Raw genomic sequence first — 23,198 nt, 5'->3', positions numbered from 1 at the left:
CCCTCTTTCTCACTGTACTGTGTACAGGCCAATGCCCATGTGTGTGTATATATCTCCCCCTTCTTTTTTTACTACTCCGTTTATTTATCTGCTGCTGCTGAAACACTGCAAATTTCCCCTTTTGTGGGACAAATAAAGGTTATATTGTCTTATCTTATCTTAAATGTAATGCTGAATGTTAAAAAACAAAAAACATGTATACAAATATAGTAATTTACTTGTGCAAACAAAGCAAATGAAAAAAAAAAAATCCATGGAACTATTTACACATCTTAACTACAACTGTTAAATAGTTGTACAGCTTCCAACTAAAGCTATATCTCTAAATGTCACCAGCAGATGTCCCCAGTGAGCATTGTGTTTATGTCTTGTTTTGTGCAGTATAGTTTGTGTGTATGTTAGTTTGTTTTGTGCAGTATAGTTTGTGTGTTTGTTAGTTTGTTTTGAAAAATCCATTGCTCTTAATTTTAATGAATTGAAAGCAGCGTTTGCCATGTAAATCATCTAATTCAGAATTAAATTTGCAATAGGAATTGAGTGTTTACAAGGTCATTTTAAAGAGGATTAAATTTTTATTCTGAATTAAAGAGGAATTAAAGCTCCCATGTAAACCATCCATGAAAAAGCTACTGAACCTCCAACTCTTCTATAGCAGCAAGACATACTTCCTAAGGGCCTGCACTAGTCAAATTAAATGTAGCTAAGGGAAGAGTTTATTATTATTATTATTATTATTATTATTATTATTATTATTATTAATTGTAATGTTATATGTTATGTAATTATTTGATTTCTTAATCGGAAAATTGAAGCTACTGTGAAGTTGCTGTTGCACTTTTATTTAAATCTGGATTAAAGCTTGAAATTGTTGAATGACAGAGAATCATTTACTTTTTATTTTAGGATTGTTTTATGCATTTTAACTCTTGAGGACAATCACAGCAATAAAGTTGCACTTTTGACAATATATCTGATGTCTGCAGTCATTTTAAGTGCATTTAAAAAAATAAAAAGTAATTGAAAATCAAATCGAAACTCGAATTTTTCTTTAAAAAATCGAAGTTTTATATTTTTTTTTAGGCAAAATCACCCAGCCCTAAGTCATATGCAATTTCAATGAGCAAACAAAGAGAAACACATTTATATCTGAATTTCTGATCTTTTCATGTCTACAGGTTGACACTCAGTGCATGTGTTTTACTTTGTGCAAAGCTCACAACTTTAAAAATCAATCTTCAATATGACTTTCATACATAGGGACCGAGGTTTGTTCCCAGCAAGTTCATTGTGTCTTCTTCTTTTGATACAATACGTTATGGTTCCATTCATTCATACAACGTTTTTTTTTTTTTTTTTTTTTTTTTAAAGAAAATTTGATCTCATCACATGTTTCGACTGCCAACTGTCAGTCTTCCTCAGAGGCATCTAGTGATTGATTCGATGTATCCCTACGAGTAATTTCCATAAGGTGTCCGTCATAAGGAGTCGCTCTGATGATTTCCTCCAGACGATAAACGCACATACACTGACGACAAAATGAGACGTACGTGGCTTTCCCTCCGTTTCAGCCAATCGCATTGCTCGGTTGGTTTCGGTCCCGCCCTCTCCTTGGAAACCCTATAAAAACAGTATCTTCACAACTTCGCAACAACAGACGCTGTAGACGCGATTGCTGATGTTCGTCACCAAGAACACTGGAATGATTGGATTATAAATACAATATACTGGATTAAGGATTTTTGTTTTAAATCTGAAAACATGATTCCAGAGGAAAACTTCAGCTCAATTGAAAACAGGTAAGAATGTTGCTTTAGTGTTGCGTCCTGTGCTGTAGAGACATCATGTGCTGCACAGGAATGCTTGTCGTTCTTTGACCCTTGCCTTACTTCAACTGTTGGCATTGCTGCAATTAAATCAGTGTTTCATGTAGTTAAATGCTGCACTATTCTATTTATGGATGCAGGATGAAAACATGCACAGCTATATATTCTCATGCCAAATTAATTTGACAGAATCACACTTTAGGTATGGAGAGAAATGTGTGTATTTGTTTTATGCAGTAAAAAAAAAAAAAATTTTTTGGTTTTATTTTTTTTTTTTTTTTTTTTTTTTTTTTTTTTATTTTTTTTTTTTTTTTTTTTTTAGATTTGCAAACAAAAATAATGGATTAAAATAAAATAGTGGATTTTTAATTTAGTAATTTAATAAATGACTAAATGCTGGCTTTGTTTTTTGTGTTTTTTTTAGGTGCATTATGCATTTTATAGTAAGTGAAGTTCTTGTTGTACACATCAGTCAGAACACATAAATGCAAACAGTCCAATCTGGTTGGATTTATCTGCAACATCAAGTTATTTAAACAAATGTAAACGATCTCCCTTTGTTGAGTTGCATGTTTTCCCACGCAGAGATTAATCGTTCCTTCTTTCATCTGCAGGATGGAGTCTGCAGGTCTGGCTCTGGAGGAGTTGCTGGTTGCAGCCCAAAAACAAGACTGCCTGACTGTGGGCATTTATGAATCAGCCAAGCTTCTTAATACGTGAGTAATTCTGCTCATAATACATGTATCACTCATGCACACCACTCAGAAGATCTCTATCTACATGCCAGAACAGGTTCTAAACTCTCAAACTCTTCTTAATCATGCAGAGATCCAGACAGCGTGGTGCTGTGTGTCCTAGCAGCTGATAATGAAGATGATGATGATGTGGCCTTGCAGATCCACTTCACCCTGCTGCAGTCCTTCTGCTGTGACACTGATATCACTATCCTGCGAGTGTCTGGAGTCCAGAGGCTCCAGCAGCTGCTGGGAACTGTGGACACCAACAGAAACCAGGAGGAGTGCAGGGATCTCCACTGCATGCTGGTCACGGTGGGTTGACTCAGAACTTGTCACACACCAGCAGAGACCATGCATGCTCTGTTTTAAACTTGCATTGACTTTTTGTTTCTGCATTAGAAGTTTACTTTCAATTGTGACTGAAATGTTTCCTGTGATCCTGTAGAACCCTCAGGCCGAGCACTGCAGATTAAAAGAAGTGGGGACCTACTGCCAGGAGAGTCGACGTTGTGACCAATGGGTGCCTGAGCTGGTTCTTCAGGAGAGATGATTGAGCTACGATCTCCCCCCCCCAAAAAATACAGAATGGAGCTTCTTAAAATGAAGACGCCTTCTGCTCCCGCAGGAATGTCCTGGAGTGGCAACAGCCTGCTACACTACGCTGACTAAAGACATGCAGGAGACAAAGACTCACCTTCAGTGTTGGACTCAAATCTGGGCTTTGTGCAATAAATACAGACATTAGGAAATCACATTCAGGTGGTGTTGCATGGCAGTGTTGGCAAATGCAATCCAAGGATCTGTTTTGTGCTACTCTGAGTGGGTACACATTGTGCGTACGGCGTGTGACGATTAATTTAATGAGCAGTAGTAGCTTTGAAATGCGTCCACACCCCAGGGCTTGAACCTGGAAAACTTGTGTGATGATTTTCTGGACAGGAATGTTGTAATGGTGAAACTATACCCAGCATTCCAGTGCTCTGACATGTGAGAGTGTCCCAGAGAGACAGGGTGTGTGCGTGTGTGTGTGTGTGTGAATGTGTGGTATGCACTAGCAATTCTTGTGTCTTTCTTTAGAAAAGACTGGGTAGGCATTCTTGAAATGAGCCTGTGAACCTGTGTACTGGGAACTTGTCTCCATGGAAACCGTAATGGGAACGATGTCAAAGACATGCTGAACTTACTGGCTCTGCAGGTCTGGAACTGAAACTGCACAACGGGTCAGGAACACCATGTATTTGGGAGGATTTTGGATCTGGGAGGATACAGAATGATCTGTGACTGATTTTATGACGCCAGCTTTAAGTGGAACTACAGTCAACGTCTTTGTGCCTTTTTAGTACGAGTGCTGCATTTTTCTAATAGTGACTGGTCACTCTATTAATTTATTGATCCGATCAGTTACTTTTGTAATAACATTGTGTGCTGTAAAGAAAATAAATTATTTTGTTTGCAAAAAGTGACTTCCTTTATTGCAAAGCCGTTAGTTGGAATTCAAAACGAAAGCTCCCTGTGTGTGTGTGTCTTGTGACTATAGTTGATGTTTCCTGTTGAGATCATGGAAACTATGCGTACAACTGGGGCAAAGGCTGAGACAGAAAGTCTCCTTTATTGTAACTGAAATCATTCCGGGATGAGGGGAAGGTGGAGACACAATTGGATTGTTTTCAAAAGAAAACTGGCAAAACAAGCTAGTGTGAACTTGGGTTTAACTTTACATGCAAGACAAGAAGGACGAGAACAGACTGGGACAGGGGAAGGGAAACCAGTATGCAGATATTTACATGGCTTTGTGGTATAATGCAAATGCATGTGTTCTGCAACTGTACCCTTTCCTCTGCCTTGAGGTATCGGTCCTTTGTTGTGGTGTGTACTCGTCCCTCTGCTCTCACATGTCTGTTACAGCTCACAGTGCAAAGCAGGGAGAGGGGAACATTCAGGCACATGGACCTCCCATTTGTTTACAATCAGCTGGACTGGGCAGTGACTGGTGCAAAGACTGCATTCTAATTGGCTGTTATTTTGTCCACCTTAACCCTGGTTGGCTGTGTGCAGAGAGGGTGTGGGTGGGGGGAGAGACTCGTGACTGCTGTGGTCGACCTGAGCAGCAGGAGTGACGGTTACATTCCTGTGAAATGAGCCAACTGAGAGGCCATACCTGGGACTTCTGTTGTGTTCCTAGAATTACGCATTGTGTCTTAAAGTTTGCACTTGACACCGTGTGCCCTTGAGGCAGTAGAACATGTGTGTGCATGCACATCTTTAATCTTTACAGCCAAATTGCTTTATTTGTGCCAAAAACACAACATGAAATTGCAACTGCAGCAATAGCACCTGTTGCACCAGTGAGGATATATACATATGTACTTTGCAGAATGACGAGCAATGTTAACGCCACCGAGATTAGCACACATTTCATAATTAGTGTCATATTTCTGGGTTTATCAAAGTCAAGATATAAGCTAAACCTATCTGGTTAAGTGTTGCAGTTTAGGTCTGATCATTTGATAACACATCATACAAATGCAACAAATAGTCTCCAGATACTGAGATGATCTTTTGACAGGAGGAAGAAAACTTTGCTGTTTGTTCATCGAGTGAAAAAGCTGCTTTCTGAATTGCATGGCCAGATCTAATCCCACAACTGATATGTTTTCCTTGGTGAATTTGGAACATAACATGCATTGATCCAATCAAAGGCACAATTCCTCTGACTATTAAGCTATTTAGCAGTTCCCTGTGTGTTTAAAATTGTGCACCCCATCTTAAACCAAATTTGAACTAAAGCAAAAAGAAAATGAGATGAGATAAATCAAAAGATATGATTTTTTTTTTTCTTTTTCTGAGCAACCCTAAGAATGATTTTGGAATTAAAAGAACAATTGACAGGCCATTGACACATTTTTGCGTCATTTGCACCAGAAAAAAAAAAAAAAAAAGAAAAGAAATCATCAACCTAATAGGTTCACAGCCCATTTAAAATATGACATTCCTATTCTATATGATCTTTAGGAATTTCAATACAATTAATTTTTGGAAGACATTTCAAATATGTCATAACACTTTCTATTTATTGCAAGATACTGAACACAGAAATAGTGAAGTTTGCTTTTTTTTTTTTTCAGATGAAGAGCACCAACATACTGTAACTTTAAGCAGATGTTTGAATACATCTGGTCATTAACAAAAAATGGTAAGACAAAAACACGTAGCATTATATGTTCTTTTTATTAATCTTATCTACTTCTCAATATCTTTTTTTTTTAACAGCAATATCCACAAAATATTAACAGTGTGCAAGAAAACATGAGTTATGGCACACCAGAGAACAGTTACAAAAAATATATATATTTTCTTCATAATCAAGGCAAAAAGATACATATACTGTATGCATACATGGGAGATCAGAACACAAAAGATGAGCTTTAAGAATGGCTCTTGCCAAACCAGTTTGGTTTGGTTTGACTCTCCACCAGTGAGGAGATGCTCTACTCTCCTCACAGGATCAGAAATGACTTTTATGGATGTGAACAGAGGCTCTCCATTTTGAGCCTTGGTATTAAATTTAATACTTTCCATTGAAATGATCTGACAACCTCATACCAGCATTAATGCGATGTTTGCCCATCTATAAGGCAAACTAACAGCCAGTCAGCCAGACAAACTGGAAGCTATGACGGTAACTCAACTGGGAAAAAAAAGGAAGGGCAACATAGTTTACGTGTGCAGGATGTTGGATTTCAAAAATTCTGCACGGAATATGCAATTTATAATCATATATGATGAATCCGCTTTTAAGTGAAATAGTTTTAAAGGGCAAATATCCATCTTCTACCTTCCATAAGTGTATCTAATCAGCACATGTTTTGGGACAGGGGGAGAAAACAGAAAAAAATCTACCAAAGCGGGGTACACGTACCCCTCAGGGTACAGGAGCACATTGCATTTATCAATTCATTTCAAAATAATGGTAAAACGTTTTTTGTTCCCTTTTAGGCAATTTATTGGACAACTTTACCGCAAACTGACATTATTGCTCAATACAATTCTGTCTTATTGAAACAGGATTAATTTAATGCCGTAGTGGAAATGAAATCACGTTTCTGAAAATAGGAGACAATATTTTAGTCATCTATGTTAGTTAGCTATATTATACAAAGGAGACAGTGTTTACATACTGTTGAAGTAATCACATTAAAGTTGCAATGGTGTTTTTGTTTTTTAAATACACTCATTAGTTTAAGTTTGTGCATTAAGCCAATAGGGAACCAATGTTTGAGACACAGGAGGGAGTTTTAGAGCCCGCTGATACACAAATAAGAGCATATGAAATTATGGAGGGGGTACCTGCTATAATATAAAGAGGAGGTACACATGGTTTGATTTGACAAGAATGCAACAGGGGAACATACACGGGACAAAAACGATTGGTAACCACTGGTCTACCTGAATAACACTCTTACACCTGCAATGGTGATATCTGCCACAAAAGGACCGGAGCCAGGGGGACTTGAATGCACCACCTTTCTGCCATGGGATTCTATCCACCCCCACAAGAATAAATTAATACAACTATCTTATATAAGCCTATCTATTCACATTTGATAGATTATTAAACCATTTGTTTCTGCGGGTTGATTTAGAACTGTTTGATAAAACCAAACCAACAGCCAATGCATATATTTTGATAAGGGCCAAAAAGCCAATAAATGACCAAAACCTTTGTACCTAAAGTCAGTTACATAGTAATTCAGTCCGCTAAGCTAGGCTAACTAGCTCATGATCTTTCCTTATGAACTGACAGAACATGCATAAAATGGTTTAATAAATTCACAGTAAACTAAGTGAATGTTTTGGCCTTGTGACGGTTTTGTAGGTTATTGTCCAACACTGCAGCTGAACAACTTGAGCTGTTTAGTTCTACTCCGGTTTCGCGTACACACGAGTCAGACTTCTAGAAACGAGGGGTCAGAGGTCACTGGTGGATGTTTAGCTAGCAGCACCACATGACCTGTCCCTGGTTCGAACTCCCCCTGACCCAGAATCACAGCCCTCCACAACTGTAGCAGTACTGTGTGGTGATGTGCACAATACAGGGTGGCACTGTGAGTTCTCACAGGCCCACACCACACCACACACACATATTCCATCTTCTCTTCTCTGCCTACTACTTTGCCAAATCAGGCTTTTCAGCTACCAAACAACTCTTGCCCACACATGTGCGCACACTCACACACCCCGCATGGTTTCTGCAGCCTCCAGCATGCTTTGTCTCCACTTTGGGAACGTTCTGATATCTGATTGGCACAAATACACACAAGAGTCTTGTATCGGGAGCAGCAAAACTACTTCTTACTATGATGTAAAATATAAAGTTGAAGATGGGTTGAATTAGAAATTAAATGGCACCTTTAAACACAATTGCTGACACTCACATACAGTATGTAGACACACACACACACACACTGCTCAGCTCTGTATGAAAGCAACAACATGGGTCATATTGACTATCAGGAGAGGAATGGGATCAAAACCAGGATTATAGTCTGTCAACAATCTTAGAGTTTAAATTATCCTTCTGTGAGTAATTCCTGACGCTGGTAAAGTAAATGATAGTCGCTAACGAAGCACCCTGCAGTTATCATTTAAAGCTCATTGACAGGCTTTACACTGTAATCTTTTTACAGTATCTTCAGTTCAGGAGAATGTAAGTGTGTTTTAGGTTAAACAGACAAAACAAAAAACACGTCAAATTATAAAATATGTATGGTTCTGGTATGAAAAGACTGACTGGTTTTGAGCCACTGGGATGAGGTCCGATGTTGATTCATCCTAGTCTCACAGGACGCTATCCTGTAGCATTCCTTTATTCCTCCTTAGCTGTGTTTTTATCTGTGGTCAAAAACCAACACCAGTCATCATTAAAGACTGAAAGAACAGAAGAAGACAAACATGAGCCTGACTGAAAGAACAGAATAAGTACCGTAGTAGTTTAAAAATAACTAACATCCACAGAGAGGGACTCTGTGTTCAGCTTTTGTATTTTACAAACACTGTACAGGGTAATACTCAACTGACCAGGGTCCAAGGACTCCATAGAAAAAGGAAAACTGAAAAACTAAACCCGAGACAGCTACTCTTCAACTTATCACTTTTGCACGTCTGAACGAAAGTTTATACACTTAGTTTAGCTCTCACATCTTCATTTGTTTCTTTTTCGTCTTCGTCGTTTCTACAATCAAAGTTTGGTTTTTCATGGAGGAGAAAATGCGACAAAATTCAACTGTGGGCTCCGACTGATGTAAGCTCTATAGGAGAGGCTGGCACCTCTGGGTGAAGCTACTTCACAGGATTTATACACTAAATGATTCAACCTGATCAGTGAAGGCAGCCCCAGTTTCAATTTTAAACCTTTGGGATTATTTCCTTGATTCTCCAGTAAGACCAGTCCTCAGCCTCGCCCACTTTCGTGGCAAAGCCCGGTTGGGCTTGATTTTCAGCAGAGTCTTTGTTTAACATCTGATTAGGTATTACCCCTGATTTACAGCTAGATCATTAAAGTCATCAGGGGGGGAAAAAACCTGATCCACCAGTGGGAACTCCTAAATCCACATAATCAACTCATCTGGTTCAACGAAACAACTAAACATACAGAAACAAGTTCAAAAACAAGTATTTCTTAAGGGGAAAAAAATGCAGTAAACAATGAATAGCTTAAGCTGTGTGTTGTGACGCAGTTCCTCTGCAGATCTGATCCATCTCGACCGACAGCAGCCAGTTAAGGAGCTGCAACAGATCAGCATGTACTGTAGAAGTCACGTTCAGCACAGGTTGGCACAGCTGGAGTCTCGGCCAAAGGCTGTCCACAGCCATAGTGAGGCCACAGGCAGAAAAGGTACGTTTAGGTAAAAACAAGCTCCAGGCTGTTTGAAGCAACAAGCCTCAGCCACTTAATCAGAAAGTAATTCACTGGGATTTCCCACATACTGGTTCAGTAACAAAGCTCTGAGATATATTTTTCAGTTTTTACAATAGGACACAAAGTCGTGTTTGGCACGGTTGGCCTAGCGCCTACCACCCAATACTGCTGCCCACCAGCATTCTCCCACTTCCTACCAACACATCCCATTTACCACCAGGAGAGGACACAGAACAACAGCAATTCCTCATTTAAAAAAAAAAGAAATACTCCACTCCTTTTTGAAGTTAAGCTGACACTTGTAGGTAATTCACCAGCATACATGAATATAACCAAAGCACCTTGGATCATACTCAGCTGTGAGAACACGTTAACACCCCCACCCACCCACTGCCCAGGCTGCTGCTCTTGGCTATGGCGCTTTTCCAGAGTGGCTGTTTGATTGGACATGGATTTTATATGGTGTGCATGTGTGTGTGTGTGTCTATGTGTGTGTCCAAGATGCAGCCCAGCATTATCAGAAAGGGCTGCTTGAACATATTTGTGTGTGTGTGTGTGTGTGTGTGTGTGTGTGTGTGTTTGGAGAAGTCTGCAGATTGATGATAGTGGTTGTTTGTGTATGTCAGAGTGTGTGTGTGTGTGTGTGTGTGTGTGTGCATCAGTGAAAGCGTTTGTACGAATGTACAGGGGCAGGAAAGCTGGAGTGCAGCTATAGAATAATGCAAGGTTTCTTGTCTTTGAATGGATTTTCAGAGGTGGGGACCCCGACCAGCAGAGGGTCGCTGCGGGCGTGCTGCTCACAGTAACTCATCAGGTCGGCCGCCGCTTTGGACACCTGATTGGACAATCATGGAGAGCAGAGACAAGGCAGACATGATATTAGTAAATTGTAATAAATGATGGTAGATGATGGTAGAAAATCAAGATGCGTGGGAGGTAAAAGAGGAAAGGAAAGCAATGAATAAAGGGTCCATTAAAGCTGTGTCGTTTAATGTAGAGAAATATCTAACTTAATATAAAGGAGCATCATTGGCTTACCTTTATGCGCTCAATCCCTGCCTCAATCCTTAGCTGTTCCACCAGTTTTCTGGCCTGGGCGATATTATTAGTGGTAGACATACTGATCCATCAGAATTTACCAACACTGGAGAAACTGAGAGAAAATCAGAAGAAAAAAAAAATGTAATATAGGGATGTGCAATGTTTTTTTTTTTTGCTGATTTTTGATGTGCCGATATTGTCAGACGCTACATTTTTCGATTTCCAATATTATCTGATACCAATATATAAAAAGCAACCTCCTCCCACCGAAAAAATATATCTCCATGGAAACAGCAGGTTAAGGCAACTTTTTTGTATTCCACAAATAAACTAACTAACAAAATGAGAATACTTAGTGCCATAATTAAGGATGTCCCAATACAACTTTTTTTTTAATACCCATATTGCAGCTTTGCGTATCGGCCGATACCGATATTGATCCGATACGATATCAGCACAAAATCATATACTTTTATTACTTATTTTGTAGTGTGGAATGTTAGAAAAGGCTTAATCATGATGTTACTCAAACAGAGCAATAGTTAGCAACAGTAGGTTACTTTGTTGGAGTGTGAACCACAGTCACCAATGGATAGACGTGCTGGAGCGGAAAACTTTATCGGAGCACTTATATCAGAGATTTTAGATGCAGTCCGATAAAGTCCAACAATCATTTTCTGGCTGATATCGGACCGATATCAATATTGGATTGGGACACCTCTAGCCATATTCATATTTGCAGCATATTGCGTTTGAAATAGAACAACCAAGAAGAATGTAGACCTATATTACATTTTATGGCTGATATCGACCAATAAGATCGGTGGACTGAAAATATTATCCATCACTAATTTACAACTGTCTTGTGTAGTTTGTTAATTCACAATTTAATTTGAATAAATGTGACACACAAGTTCATGCACTGTGAAAGGAAACCACCAGTAAAATACTATTACTGGTAAACTAATGCATTAAATGAACATCAATGTTAATTATGTCCCTTTACCTTATCCGTCCATCCATATGTTCCATTCTATACCAGTATTCAATCAGAGCAGAGAGCGAGCCCCGCCCTGGTTAGGTCACCACATATTATAGGGGTAGCTGTACTATGAAGTGTATAATATAATATAATATAATATAATATAATATAATATTATATAATATAATATAATATAATATAATATAATATAATATAATATAATATTATATAATATAATATAATATAATATAATATAATATCCTAAAACAATTTTTATTCTTAAAAACTTGTGAATTGAAAAGAAAACAAACTTTACTGACATGCATTAATACATTCATTTTGTGGAACTGAAATTTTCAGGTATTTTATTTGCCTGCTTTGATGTAATATATAGGATGATGAATATATCTGCATTCCAACACGTTTAATATGCAGCTACATGCATTGTATAGAACAGCTGAAAAGCTAGTTTATGAAGGCCTTATTTGATCCACTGTTTTTGAGTGGTGTTTTGAGTGGTATTCTTATTATAGTTACAAAAAAAAAAAAACATGCAGAGATTTTTTTTTTTTCTTTCTTTTTTTTTTTTTTTTTCTTTACTGTAGGTTTGTGTATGTGTAGGTGTGATGAATAGAATAATTTTCCTAGATAGAGTAGGATCTCAGTGGTAGAGCTACAACGCCCCCGTGAGGTGACTATGTGCCAGTGTGACATTGGTTCAATTTTACAGTAATCTAAGAATATGGGGATATCAGAAAAGCAAAGATAGAACAATTAAACAATGTATAAAATATTGACATGACAATAAATGCTTTGAATCTCAAACACCTGAATTGAGTTAGTGTTTAAGGAAATCTGAAAACGCCTCATAAAAACAGTTAGATTAAGGCCACACTCCATCCATGCCCTAAGAAAAAAACATGTAACACTTTACTTGAAGTTGTATACATAGGGAAAACATTGCACTGTCATTATAGCATAAATAAGGTCGGTGTCATGAAGGCTGTCATTAAGTGTTGTTCGCTAAATTATGACAACTTTACAGCTATGTTGGCCTTTTTTGGGTTAGGTTGAGGGATCTAAGGGGGTTAGGTAGGGTTGGGTTAGGGCAGGCGTCTGCAACCTGCGGCTCTGGAGCCTCATGTGGCTCTTGGAGTCTTTTGCAATGGCTCCCTATAGCTTTAAAAAACATATAAATTAAACTAATGAATTGTTATTTCTTACAGAGGGTATTGATGATTAATGACATTAACTTCAAATAAAATTATGACAAAACAATTTGTGCAATAACTCTGCCACCTCCCTCCATCACCATCGACTTTCCTTGCACCTTTGGCTAACCTTCAGTTATATTACCAGGGATTTAAAACTTAACTAACAAACAATTCTGGAAGAAAATTGAGATTTTATTTGTGTGGGGAAAGATTTATGAAACTGCCAACATGCCAGGTAAATATGCATGCTTGATATGTATTAGCATATGTTGATCGACATGATCATGTGTTGTCAAATTCAAGTTTATTTTTTATAGCCCATCAATTCCAATAACTCGTAAAACTATTCAAAAATATTTTTAACTGTATAGAATTTTATACACTGTATTGTTTTCATTGTGCAGGTATTTTTTCGGCTCCTGAAGGATTTTAATCCAGGTGAGATTAAGCAAAATGGCTCCTTTGAGAGTAAAGGTTGCAGACCCCTGGGTTAGGGTAACAAAGGGTTAGTGTTAAGATAACGGACGACAGGTGTCATGTATTACTAAAGACAGCGTAATGTCAGCCTTTATGTATAAAACTTCAAGTTAAGTGTCACCAAAAATGAAGTATGTTTGATCAATTAAACATACCTGGGTGAGGGTGTGCAGACAGGGCTCTATCTTTAAACTCTGGTATAGATGAATAGATGGTAATGTAGGGAAAGTCACAGTGACAGGAAGCCAGCAGCTAGGCTCACATTGACTTGTCTCTGTAAGAGAAAAGAACAGGCGTGGTTAGGTTATCAGTTCAGAGTGACATATCACAGTTTATATAACCATCTGTAGGGCTGGTTTACTTTGTATATAGGGGTTATAATGGCAAGCAAAGGAAGCAAGAAAAAATAAAATAAAAATAAATACATGACAAACAAGGATATGTGTTATAAAACAAACTATTATCTTACATTAAATGATGGAGGAAGATGACATCAATCAATTTCAATGAATGACGTTGCCAGCGTTATTGTTATTATGGCCCCGCGTTGATAAAGGACAATTTGTGCTTTTTGGGACAGTGTAAAAACCTAAATGTGAACCCAAACACATCTACATGCAGAGGCTTCACTGGTACCTCTAATCCAAACACACCTCATGAGTGTGTCATCACTGTGTCTCTCACTCTGTGGCTCCGTCTGTCACCCTCTGTCTCTCAGGAGGAGAGTACTGCTTTGATTACACCTACTGTGGAGTAGCACGGAGATTTGTGTGCGTAATTAGGGTGTGTGTGAGAGAGAGAGAGATTGAGAGAAAGAGAATTGATGAATGAAGGTATTGACTGAGATTAAAGCGATCTTTTGTGATATCTAGTAGGGATTTTTCGATATTATCGATATCCGATGTCGTCAAACACCAATTTCCCAATATCAACAAATACCGATGTATAAACAGACCTCCCCCCCACCCCCACAAACCTAATTTTAGGTCACATTATACGTCTCTCCATTGAAATAGCAGGTTAAGGCTACTTTTAGTGTGATGCATCACTGGATGTAAACATCATCTGTGCAAAATACACATATTTAATCAACTTTAGGAATGGAAAAAGTGCCACATTCTTTTTTTTTTTTCACAGTGCATATTGGCTTTTCAAAATTGGTGGAAAAACCAACACCGATGCCAACCAATATCTTGTTTTATGCCTAATATCAGTCGATAATAAAATGTTCATCTTAAAATTGTTTGCATTTCATCATATCACCCTCTTCATTCACTGCACTGATTCAAACAAAGGCACCTATTAATGTTGATCTCTGTGTTCATGCATTACCGTTGTCATGATAAAACCAAAGCATATGCTTTATGCAAATTAGGATACATAATATGTCAAGAGGACCTAAGTTCAAATGTATTTTACTAATTTGTAACAGATGAACATTTTGCTTATGTGTATTATTATTATTATTTTTTTAATCTCACCCCCAATCTAAACCAATAGCAAACTGAAAAAGAAGCTTTGAATCTGAAAACGTGTGTAAATGTATCCATTAATGACGTGTATCTGAATACATATGATAATCTGAAAATGTCTTTTTATCATCATCGGCCCCCAAACCACCCAACAATGTCAACATCACATCCCCTGCATAAGTAGTTTGTTGTTGAAGACAGTTGTCATCCAAACTTGGGGGGAAAAAAAGGGAGACACTGGCTTTTGTGAACCATTATCTTCCAACAGTTGATTTGCTCTAATTCGCCTTATGGAGACATGAATCATGCTATTGAATATTTCAGCCTGTTGATTTCAAACTTTTCTGCTCAGGCGCGTCGAAAGGAAATCTCTGTTTTTCCACTTGTGTGAAAGCTGAAGCTTTGATTCCATGTCTCACCAGGCAAACGTGTCCTCAAACCAAACCCAGCACTTCACATGTAGCTCACAGTGGGATGGACGTTTATATCAGTCAGTACCTAAAAAAAATAAATAAACCCTGAGCACAGCTGCACAGGCCCCTGGCAGACACAGGCTCCATGAACCCAACAAGGCTTTGGAGACGCGTAAAAACGCATCAGCTCTATTGATCCTGATCCTAATCCTGGTCCTAATCCTGGTCCTAATCCTGGTCCTGATCGGCCTGCAGCACGAAGCCTCGTCCTCTGCTACAAACAGGCCCAGCTCCTGCTCCTGCTCCCCAGTTTTAACACCCAATGCGGGCATTTTCATGGCGAGAACAGCGTGTCCTCTCTCTCTCCGATGGCCATCCTCTAAACGCGCACAGGCGGACATCGTGCACAAACCAAAGACGGGGATATTTTCCCCCGAGTGGGGGGACCAGGACAGACCGCCTCTGGTCGCACAGGCCCTGGGAGCAGGGTGGTGACATGGATCCAGCACTACTGGAAACCCAGCCACAGCGTCATGGGCACAGGACCAGAGCGCACGAGCCCATTTTATGCAAGTGAGCAGGTCTACTTCATCATAGATCATCCACATACAGTGGCTTCTTTACGTCCTGAGCCCAGCCGAGCCTGAGGAAATCTATACTGACCCTGTCCCCGGTCCTCCACACCCTCTCCTCCGGCTGAGCGAATCCGGATTCGTGACACCGATGAATCCCTCTCCGCTGCAGCCGCCCTCGGTGAAGGAGAGTCGGGCTCGTTTCTATAATCACACACGGGAGAAAAAGAAAAAAAAAGAAGAAAAGAAAAACGCCAAATCTGTCCAAACTCACCTCTGAATGCTCGCTGTTGGTGATTTAAAGGGACAGGTCCACCGGTTCCTCAGCCTCCTCTGCGCCTTCGCTCCCCGTCTTCACCGAGACTAACGCCTCCCTCCGTCCGCCTCCACCCCTCCCCATCCATCCATCCATCCGTCCATCCATCCATCCATCCATCCATCCATCCATCCATCCATCCATCAATAGGCTAATCCACAGACCACAGTACACCAGTTACACTAAAACATTCACATGAATCTGCTTGATTTTATACCTGAAAATGTCTCTCATAAAGACATTGTCGACCCATTCTCCTTCTAAAAATCTTACTTTTTACGTATGTAAAATGCTTTTACTTGGATAAAATATTTTCTTGTTGTTAGTTTTTACCTACAGCTGTTGTTTTTCCTGTATCAGTGGTCATCTTATAGTGTATAAAAGCGCTGTTATAGCCTATACATAAATATTATTATATTGAAGCCAAATTGAGATTCTATTAAACTTCTGATGACCCATAATTATGACCACTGAATTACTAGAAAATGTATTTTGGAATGCTGAAAATGTGTTTTTCTTTCAGCGTAACACTTCTTGGATGGCTGTAAATTAAGATTTTTCTAAATATAATAACAATAAGAATAAGAATTATACAATTTATAATATTTTAAATTTATCCACCTCGTCAAGTAATGCAAAGCCACAATCAAGATTCTGTAATTCATAATGTTATTAATTTTGTGAAAACTTTATTGTAATCATTTTTAATGATTAAAAAAAATCCAATACCTTGAGCTACCAAAAGATGGCGCCACTGATCCATCAGCAGAGGCTTCTCTAATGCTCTTTGTGACAGGGTTGCCATGTTGGACGGGTCTCCGTCCAACATGGCTGTTTTTGAATACGTTAGGCTGGGAAAATAGGATTTGGTTAGCGTTAATAACATTTGGGCAGGGCTGTACACGACGTTTGGCGGGTTTTTAGAAAACATCTCGACGACAATAAGAACAAATGAGTTGCCATTATGTGGCAAAAATGGAAAACAGTAAATCTTTTAATAAACTGCCATGTCCTTGGACTCATATAATAAGTTATTTTATTATTACATGGAGGGAATCTGTCCAACTTGGCATCATCCATCAGTGTGTCATAAAGGCGAGGCGATGCATCGTGTCACATGCTATTGCGGTATTAAAAAGTCATATGTAAGTATGTATATTTACAGAGATAAAGTCAAATAAAAGCATGTTTTTTTAATGTTTTTTTTCCTTTCCAAAAAATATTGCATTGTATCTTAATCGTGAGCTCATTATCGTCTATCGTATCGTGAACTCAGTGTATCGTTTCACCCTATTGGTTACCACAAATTAAGCTCCAAACGGGCTAAGGAGCTCAAAATAGCAGCTACAATGAGTGGGAAAAGTTGCAAATGCAATCTGTGAGGAGCCTTTTTTAAAAAAATGTTTTTTCCCTTTTGCTATTTAAATAGACCTTTACAACGTCTTAGCAGTGCGCTGCGTTGTGGGATGCTGCGCGACATTCGAAACATTGACGATTTTAAGCACTGGAGAGTACAGCAGTTGGATGAATATGGCAAAGAACAAGGGTTGACATTTACCGCCAAGCAAAATTATGAACTTGTTGCACTTTAATTTGCAGCCGCAGATCAAAAGTGGCCAATTGTTCCTTCAAATCAAAGCAGAAGTCACTGAAAGCTGCTAAAAATGAAACCAACAATTTGCTGGCTTTAAACAGCAAAACTCTAGTCAGACTGCTGATCAGATATGGGTTTGAGACATGGTACACAGACGAGTTATATGTTTTCTGGCTTTTTATTGCCCAGTATTTATAAAAGCTACATGTAGAGCCATTTCAACAGTACAGGCAGAGCTATCACAGTGGTATGTTAATCACCTTTTTGGCCCACATTTGATGTTTTTCTTGCTGTGAACGTATCCAATATAAGCTGTGGATCACAGATGCATCCCCAAGTACCAGTTCCTCTTCCACAGTGCAAAAATATTACCATGTTTTATGTACTAGAAGTACATCAGGTTCAATGGAAATTAATGGGGGGGGAGGCTTGTAGACATAAAAAAAAGTCAAGTTCTTTAAGGTTTTGAGTTAATGTAAGGTCTTGTGCTTTCAATTGACATTATTAAATTTTGTCAAAAGGGGGAATTGAAAAATATTTCTTTATTTTCCAATGTTTGTCTTTTGTAGGCTTTGACACTATACATGCCTGGTTTGAATACTAACACAACTGTGCACTGTTTTCACGTGACCTCAAGGTCATGACGCTGGACTGGATCTTGGTGATTATATGGCTAAAATCACGTTTGTACAGCCTGTGCTCTGTACAGAGGATGCCCCTGCCCAGAATTTATCTGGTTTTTCCTTTTCACTTTTTAATATAGAGACAGACACACACTTCCTTCTGCTAGCCACCTGTGTGTCTGCTTAGCCTGCTAAAAACGTTACTTGTCACTACAACCTAGAATAAAACGCATAGAAAAAGACCAAATCTTGTCATCTGTCGTCGAGCTGTTCAACAAAGGAATCGGGAAGAAGGTGGAAAAGACCTTACAGTTTCAACGTGCATTTTTAGAGATGCTGAGATTGGGTTATATTGATGAGGGCGGGTTTTGTATTTATAACACAGAGCGTTGCATTGGCCTCGTTTCTATATGTGTGAAATGATGCTGATTGCTTTACATTTCGTCTAAGTCTCTTCTCTGCCTGTAACACATTGTGCCTCATTTTCCCAGAAGAGGTGGAAGCCCATGAGTCACAGGCTGCTGACGGAGGCCCATCCACCCACACCTCTTTCTGTTACATGTGCTCAGAGGCCTGACGTGTGATCTGAAGGCCTGTGTGTGGACAGGATGAAGCACACAAACGTGCTCGGCATGTTGGTTTAGGATCAAGGTGGTTATCTCATATGGTGGGGGTGGGGGTGGGGGGGGGGGCCCCTGCAGCAGGCTGGGAGACCTCGGCCTGTCGTAGTGCATGTCTGTCCCCAACAGGGTCACACCACACTGATGCGACAACCCCTATCAACGTCATACTGTCTCCATGGCAACTGCGCTGAGCACAGCAGAGCATCCCTGGTGTTGAAGGGTTAAGAGAGTGAGGGGGAGGAGGAGGGAGGAGGGGGTGAAACCTGCAGATTGGTGTGATTTCTTTACAGTGTGTGAATCCAGTTATAATGTCTGAGTAGCAGCTGCTACATGCTCTGATGGTCTGTTCTGATAAAGTGTGAATATCCAGAGAGAAAATGGACACGAGAAGGAAATTAAATGCTGAAGTTGTAAGCAAAAAGAAAATGCACAAATATTTTATTTGTGCTTGTTTGGATCAGTGATTGACTACTAAATCTTTTGATAATCTAATAGTAATACATTTATTTCAGAAAGACAGCGTCGGCCGCGTTTACTAATCGTACTTTAAACAGTCTGTAAAAGGTAGAAAAAAAGATACTTGCAGAAAAGTCTTGTGAATTTTGCAGTTCTCCATGTTTGATCATGAGGGTTTAGGCGAAGCTCTGGATTTGACATAACTTCTGAGAAACCTATGTCATTTATTCTTAAACTTTATTTCCCATCCTTTATGTATAGCTTTTACAGACTGTTTAAAGTAAGTTTAGTAAAAGCAGCAAACACTGTCTTTCTGAAATACATTTTTATTATTATATTATCAAAAGAATTAACAAATGGTAACCAATAGGGTATAACGATACACTTAGCTCACGATATGATAGATAATAAATGGCCTGCAATAAAGATACTGTATACAATATTTTTTAAAAGGAAAAAACACCAAAAATGTTGCAGTAGGAAAAAACAATGCTTTTATTTGCAAAGTTGTGGGTTTGAGAAATCAATTATTCTAAAACTTTATTTCCCAGCCTTTATGCATATGTGTTTATGTGAGCCTATAGGCATCAATAGTCATATTGATTTCCAATCATTGTTTCCCATTCACCTCCGAATGACGAGTTTAAAAAATAAAATAAAAGCTTTTATAAATTATTCTTTGTAAAACTTATTACATCTTTGTATCATGCTTCTTGGACTTTTTTTATTTTTATTTCAACGTGCTGTGAAATTATTTCCTTAGTTCAAAAATATAGAAAAAAAAATTGTAATTTATTGGAAAAAGTTGTTGAAAACCTTTTCTATATTTATTTTATCTATAGTAACCAACAGCTGGAGTGTATAGGTGGTTCAAATCTCTAATCTCTATAGATGCCTATAACTATATCTTAATTGCTCTTTATATATGCAAAAGTGTGATTTTTGTGTTGTTAGGTTTTTGTTTTGTTTATATTAATGAGGTTGTCATGCTTCGGCTAAATAAATAATAAATAATGAATGGAAAACCTCTCAATGGGGTCATAAATGTCAGACCAACTGAATCAATCATGGATCATCAGACCACTGTGAGTTATCCAAGCTGTGAAACTTTTCAGTCACAAAGAGCAGAAACACTCGTCAATTCACATTTTTATTAGGAAAATCATTTTGCAGATCTGATTATTATCATCATCATCATCTATATATATATATATATATATATATATACATATATATAGATATAGATATATATATATATATATATATGTTAGCTTCAGTTATTCAGAGGATGCATCAGCACAGTATATCTTAATAGGAAGACTATTGCTAGAATAAATATCTATACATTATAAGTGGTTAAATTAAAAAAAAAGTTCCAAACCAAAGAAAAAAACAAAACAAAAAGTGCTTTAAGGAAATTTTAACAGAATCCATAAACGTTGGGGAGGGAGCTCTGTTCAAATTACAAAGATGATTCACAGTTTGTGTCCTTGTTCTCATGCTGGCTGGAAACACCAATAGGGACCATGCAGGAATAAAGGGCCAGAGCAGAGGGATAATACCAAACTACACTACCCACAGTCTCCCGACTCCAAGCCGACTTTATTCGCCCTGTGCCATAAATAAAAAAAAGAGCACATAAAGATCTAACGCCATCAGGCGAGATGTAAAAGGATGAGCCCGAGAGGCCAGTGGGAGTGTTTTCCCTCCTCCAGCACTGAGTCAGATCCTCACATTAGCAGCTCTACTGGAGGACTGCACAGTCGTCCTCTTGGGTAAAACTGATGCTCAAGGTTTATTGACGACTTCTCTGCTTCGTTCTGCGGGTTTACCTTCCTGCTATGGAAGAACACATGTGAATCACCCTCCCTCTGCTATACGACATCACACACCAACATGACCAGTAAGTATACCCTGTTTCCTCACTGGTAGCAATCCACTCAAGATTCTTCACCTGAGTTTCTGTGCAGCCCACATAAGGCTTTCAAACTGTCACTGACATCAACGTCATCCAAACAATTACAGCTTCCTTAAAGATTTCAACCCTAATCATTGTTTAACCAAATAACTTAGTGATCATGTTATTGACTGACAAACAGTTTTGTAAATGCACTTAGCAATAAAATAAAATAAATCTGCAATAATCTTAGAATGAGTTTATAAATTATTGTTCTGAATTGTAAAGTTTCCAAAACATGTTTTAGACTTTTGACATTAACTGGTTCATGTTAAATCTTATTTATCTCGGTTTCTTTGCTGAGAAATGCAGGAATCCCATCTTAATGTGGAAAAATCCTAAACATCCAAAGAGTTTTCAACAGATGAATTTCACTTCATCTTTTGACTTTGACTCCGTGCAGAAAATGAACGTGACGGGATGTTCCCACCGCAGCATCCTCTGCACCCTCTCCTCTTACACTTTTTCAACTTTAGAGTCATTTAAACACTATTTACAACTATCTACAGTCAAATGTAAGCGAGCAGGGGTCATTTTTCCATCTGTTCCAGTGCAACCGACCCACAAACAAACAAACACGCACAATAAAACAACAGAACAGTAGTTTTAGAAATCAAACAGAGATGTGAGATATAGTTTGACATGTTCAGGGGACGGACAGCAGACGACGTACAAATGTACCGAGGAAGAAAATGGCTTCGCTGTATGAACAATGTATATGTGTCTGTGTGTGTGTTGATGGTGTCTTGTGCAGGATGACTCATGCAGAATGTGTAGGCATACTCAACAGGAAATGCTTCAAACATCTGACACACAGGTTGTGAAAGATGGCACGACAGAACACACGAGCATGCACGCCATCATCAGGACCGTGCACGCCAGAGTGAAGGAATGCAAATGTGTGTTTGATCTCACACACACACACACACAACAACAGCTCGTGGTTGACTAATGTGTGAGATGGGACGGTTTGATTGAAGGATGAAGGCCTGACTCTTGGTCTTCCTACATTCTAAATCTTGGCTGTGTTACACAGGGCAACGCTTCTGCAGCTGAACTTCATATTTCTACAGTCAGTCTATTAATAGCACAGCTCCCCTCCCTCGCTCTGGCTAGTCGTCCATATACCGTTCTCACAGGCTGCAGCCTCACTCCTCCCCTGTTGTATCATATTCTACGCAGGGACGTGAACAATCGCAGTTTCTCCGTTAACGTCAGCCCAACAGCAGATTGTACAAACATGCAGACGCAATCTGACGCATTGGGCTGATATTTTCTGCACTGTTGTTCACGAAATCCAACTAATCATCATTTCATAACCGAACAGCGTCACAGAGTCTTGTTACGGATCATATTGAGTGACGGATTGGATGCTTCAGATGGTTGCATTTTAAAGGCTGCGTCTTTTCCGTCATCTGGCATCAAAACAAGCCCAAATAAACCAAGACAATCAAGAATAGGGTTGGGAGCATGTCTAGGTTTTGGAAATCAAACCAAGATAAACAGGTACAAGTGAGCATCCCTGGTATCTAACAGGTAAAGGGTATGTTTACAATGTAGGTTTTAGAGTACAGGACCCCACATTTGTGCAAAGTACAACACGGCAATAACAATGAGTTATTTAGCTTTCAGGACAAAAGAGAGAAACAGCCACAGAGGTGAATCCTTACTTACATATTCACATTATGCTAGTCCTGCCTAACAGATGGATCTCCAGAAGGGATGTGTTAAATAGAATATATCATGAGCATCATCGTTAAGCTGTATATTACAGTACAGAGCAACACCTAACCTTCTACTGAAACATTTCCCTGTTACAAAGGACTGAACCTAACAAAAAGAAAGTTAGCTATTCTTTTCAACGGGTAACATCTTACTTAAAGATCTGATTAATAGTTCATTAAACCGTCATATGCTTATTTACAGTAACTGCACACAAGGAGGAGTCTCATGACAATCTACAGGCTTTTTAATGCTCG

At 38.8% G+C, this 23,198-nt stretch overlaps 2 protein-coding genes across 4 annotated transcripts; one reads left to right on the top strand and one right to left on the bottom strand.

The window, feature by feature from the left end:
* The first annotated feature begins 1,650 nt into the window (after window positions 1-1,650).
* On the top strand, window positions 1,651-3,952 carry gadd45bb (growth arrest and DNA-damage-inducible, beta b). The gene is made up of 4 exons (XM_028437753.1): window positions 1,651-1,796; window positions 2,438-2,539; window positions 2,650-2,872; window positions 3,006-3,952. The coding sequence occupies exons 1-4, from the start codon at window positions 1,759-1,761 to the stop codon at window positions 3,108-3,110; spliced, it is 468 nt and encodes a 155-aa protein (XP_028293554.1). The 5' UTR covers window positions 1,651-1,758; the 3' UTR covers window positions 3,111-3,952.
* Window positions 3,953-9,541: 5,589 nt separating this feature from the next.
* gng7 (guanine nucleotide binding protein (G protein), gamma 7) lies at window positions 9,542-16,040 on the bottom strand. Of its 3 annotated transcripts, XM_028438180.1 has the most exons (5): window positions 15,925-16,019; window positions 15,742-15,854; window positions 13,349-13,467; window positions 10,518-10,632; window positions 9,542-10,314 (listed from the first exon to the last, which is right to left on the bottom strand). In XM_028438180.1, the coding sequence occupies exons 4-5, from the start codon at window positions 10,596-10,598 to the stop codon at window positions 10,189-10,191; spliced, it is 207 nt and encodes a 68-aa protein (XP_028293981.1). In that variant the 5' UTR covers window positions 10,599-10,632; window positions 13,349-13,467; window positions 15,742-15,854; window positions 15,925-16,019; the 3' UTR covers window positions 9,542-10,188. The 3 variants fall into 3 exon arrangements, with proteins under 3 accessions (XP_028293981.1, XP_028293978.1, XP_028293979.1); XM_028438177.1 differs by lacking the exon at window positions 15,742-15,854 and having other exon boundaries at window positions 15,925-16,040; XM_028438178.1 differs by having other exon boundaries at window positions 15,742-15,998.
* Window positions 16,041-23,198: the final 7,158 nt, after the last annotated feature.

The sequence above is a fragment of the Gouania willdenowi genome, chromosome 22 (assembly GCF_900634775.1).
Source record: "Gouania willdenowi chromosome 22, fGouWil2.1, whole genome shotgun sequence".
Taxonomy (NCBI): domain Eukaryota; kingdom Metazoa; phylum Chordata; class Actinopteri; order Blenniiformes; family Gobiesocidae; genus Gouania; species Gouania willdenowi.
Note: the sequence above shows the minus strand (reverse complement) of the source record. Positions and strands in the feature narration are given on the sequence as shown.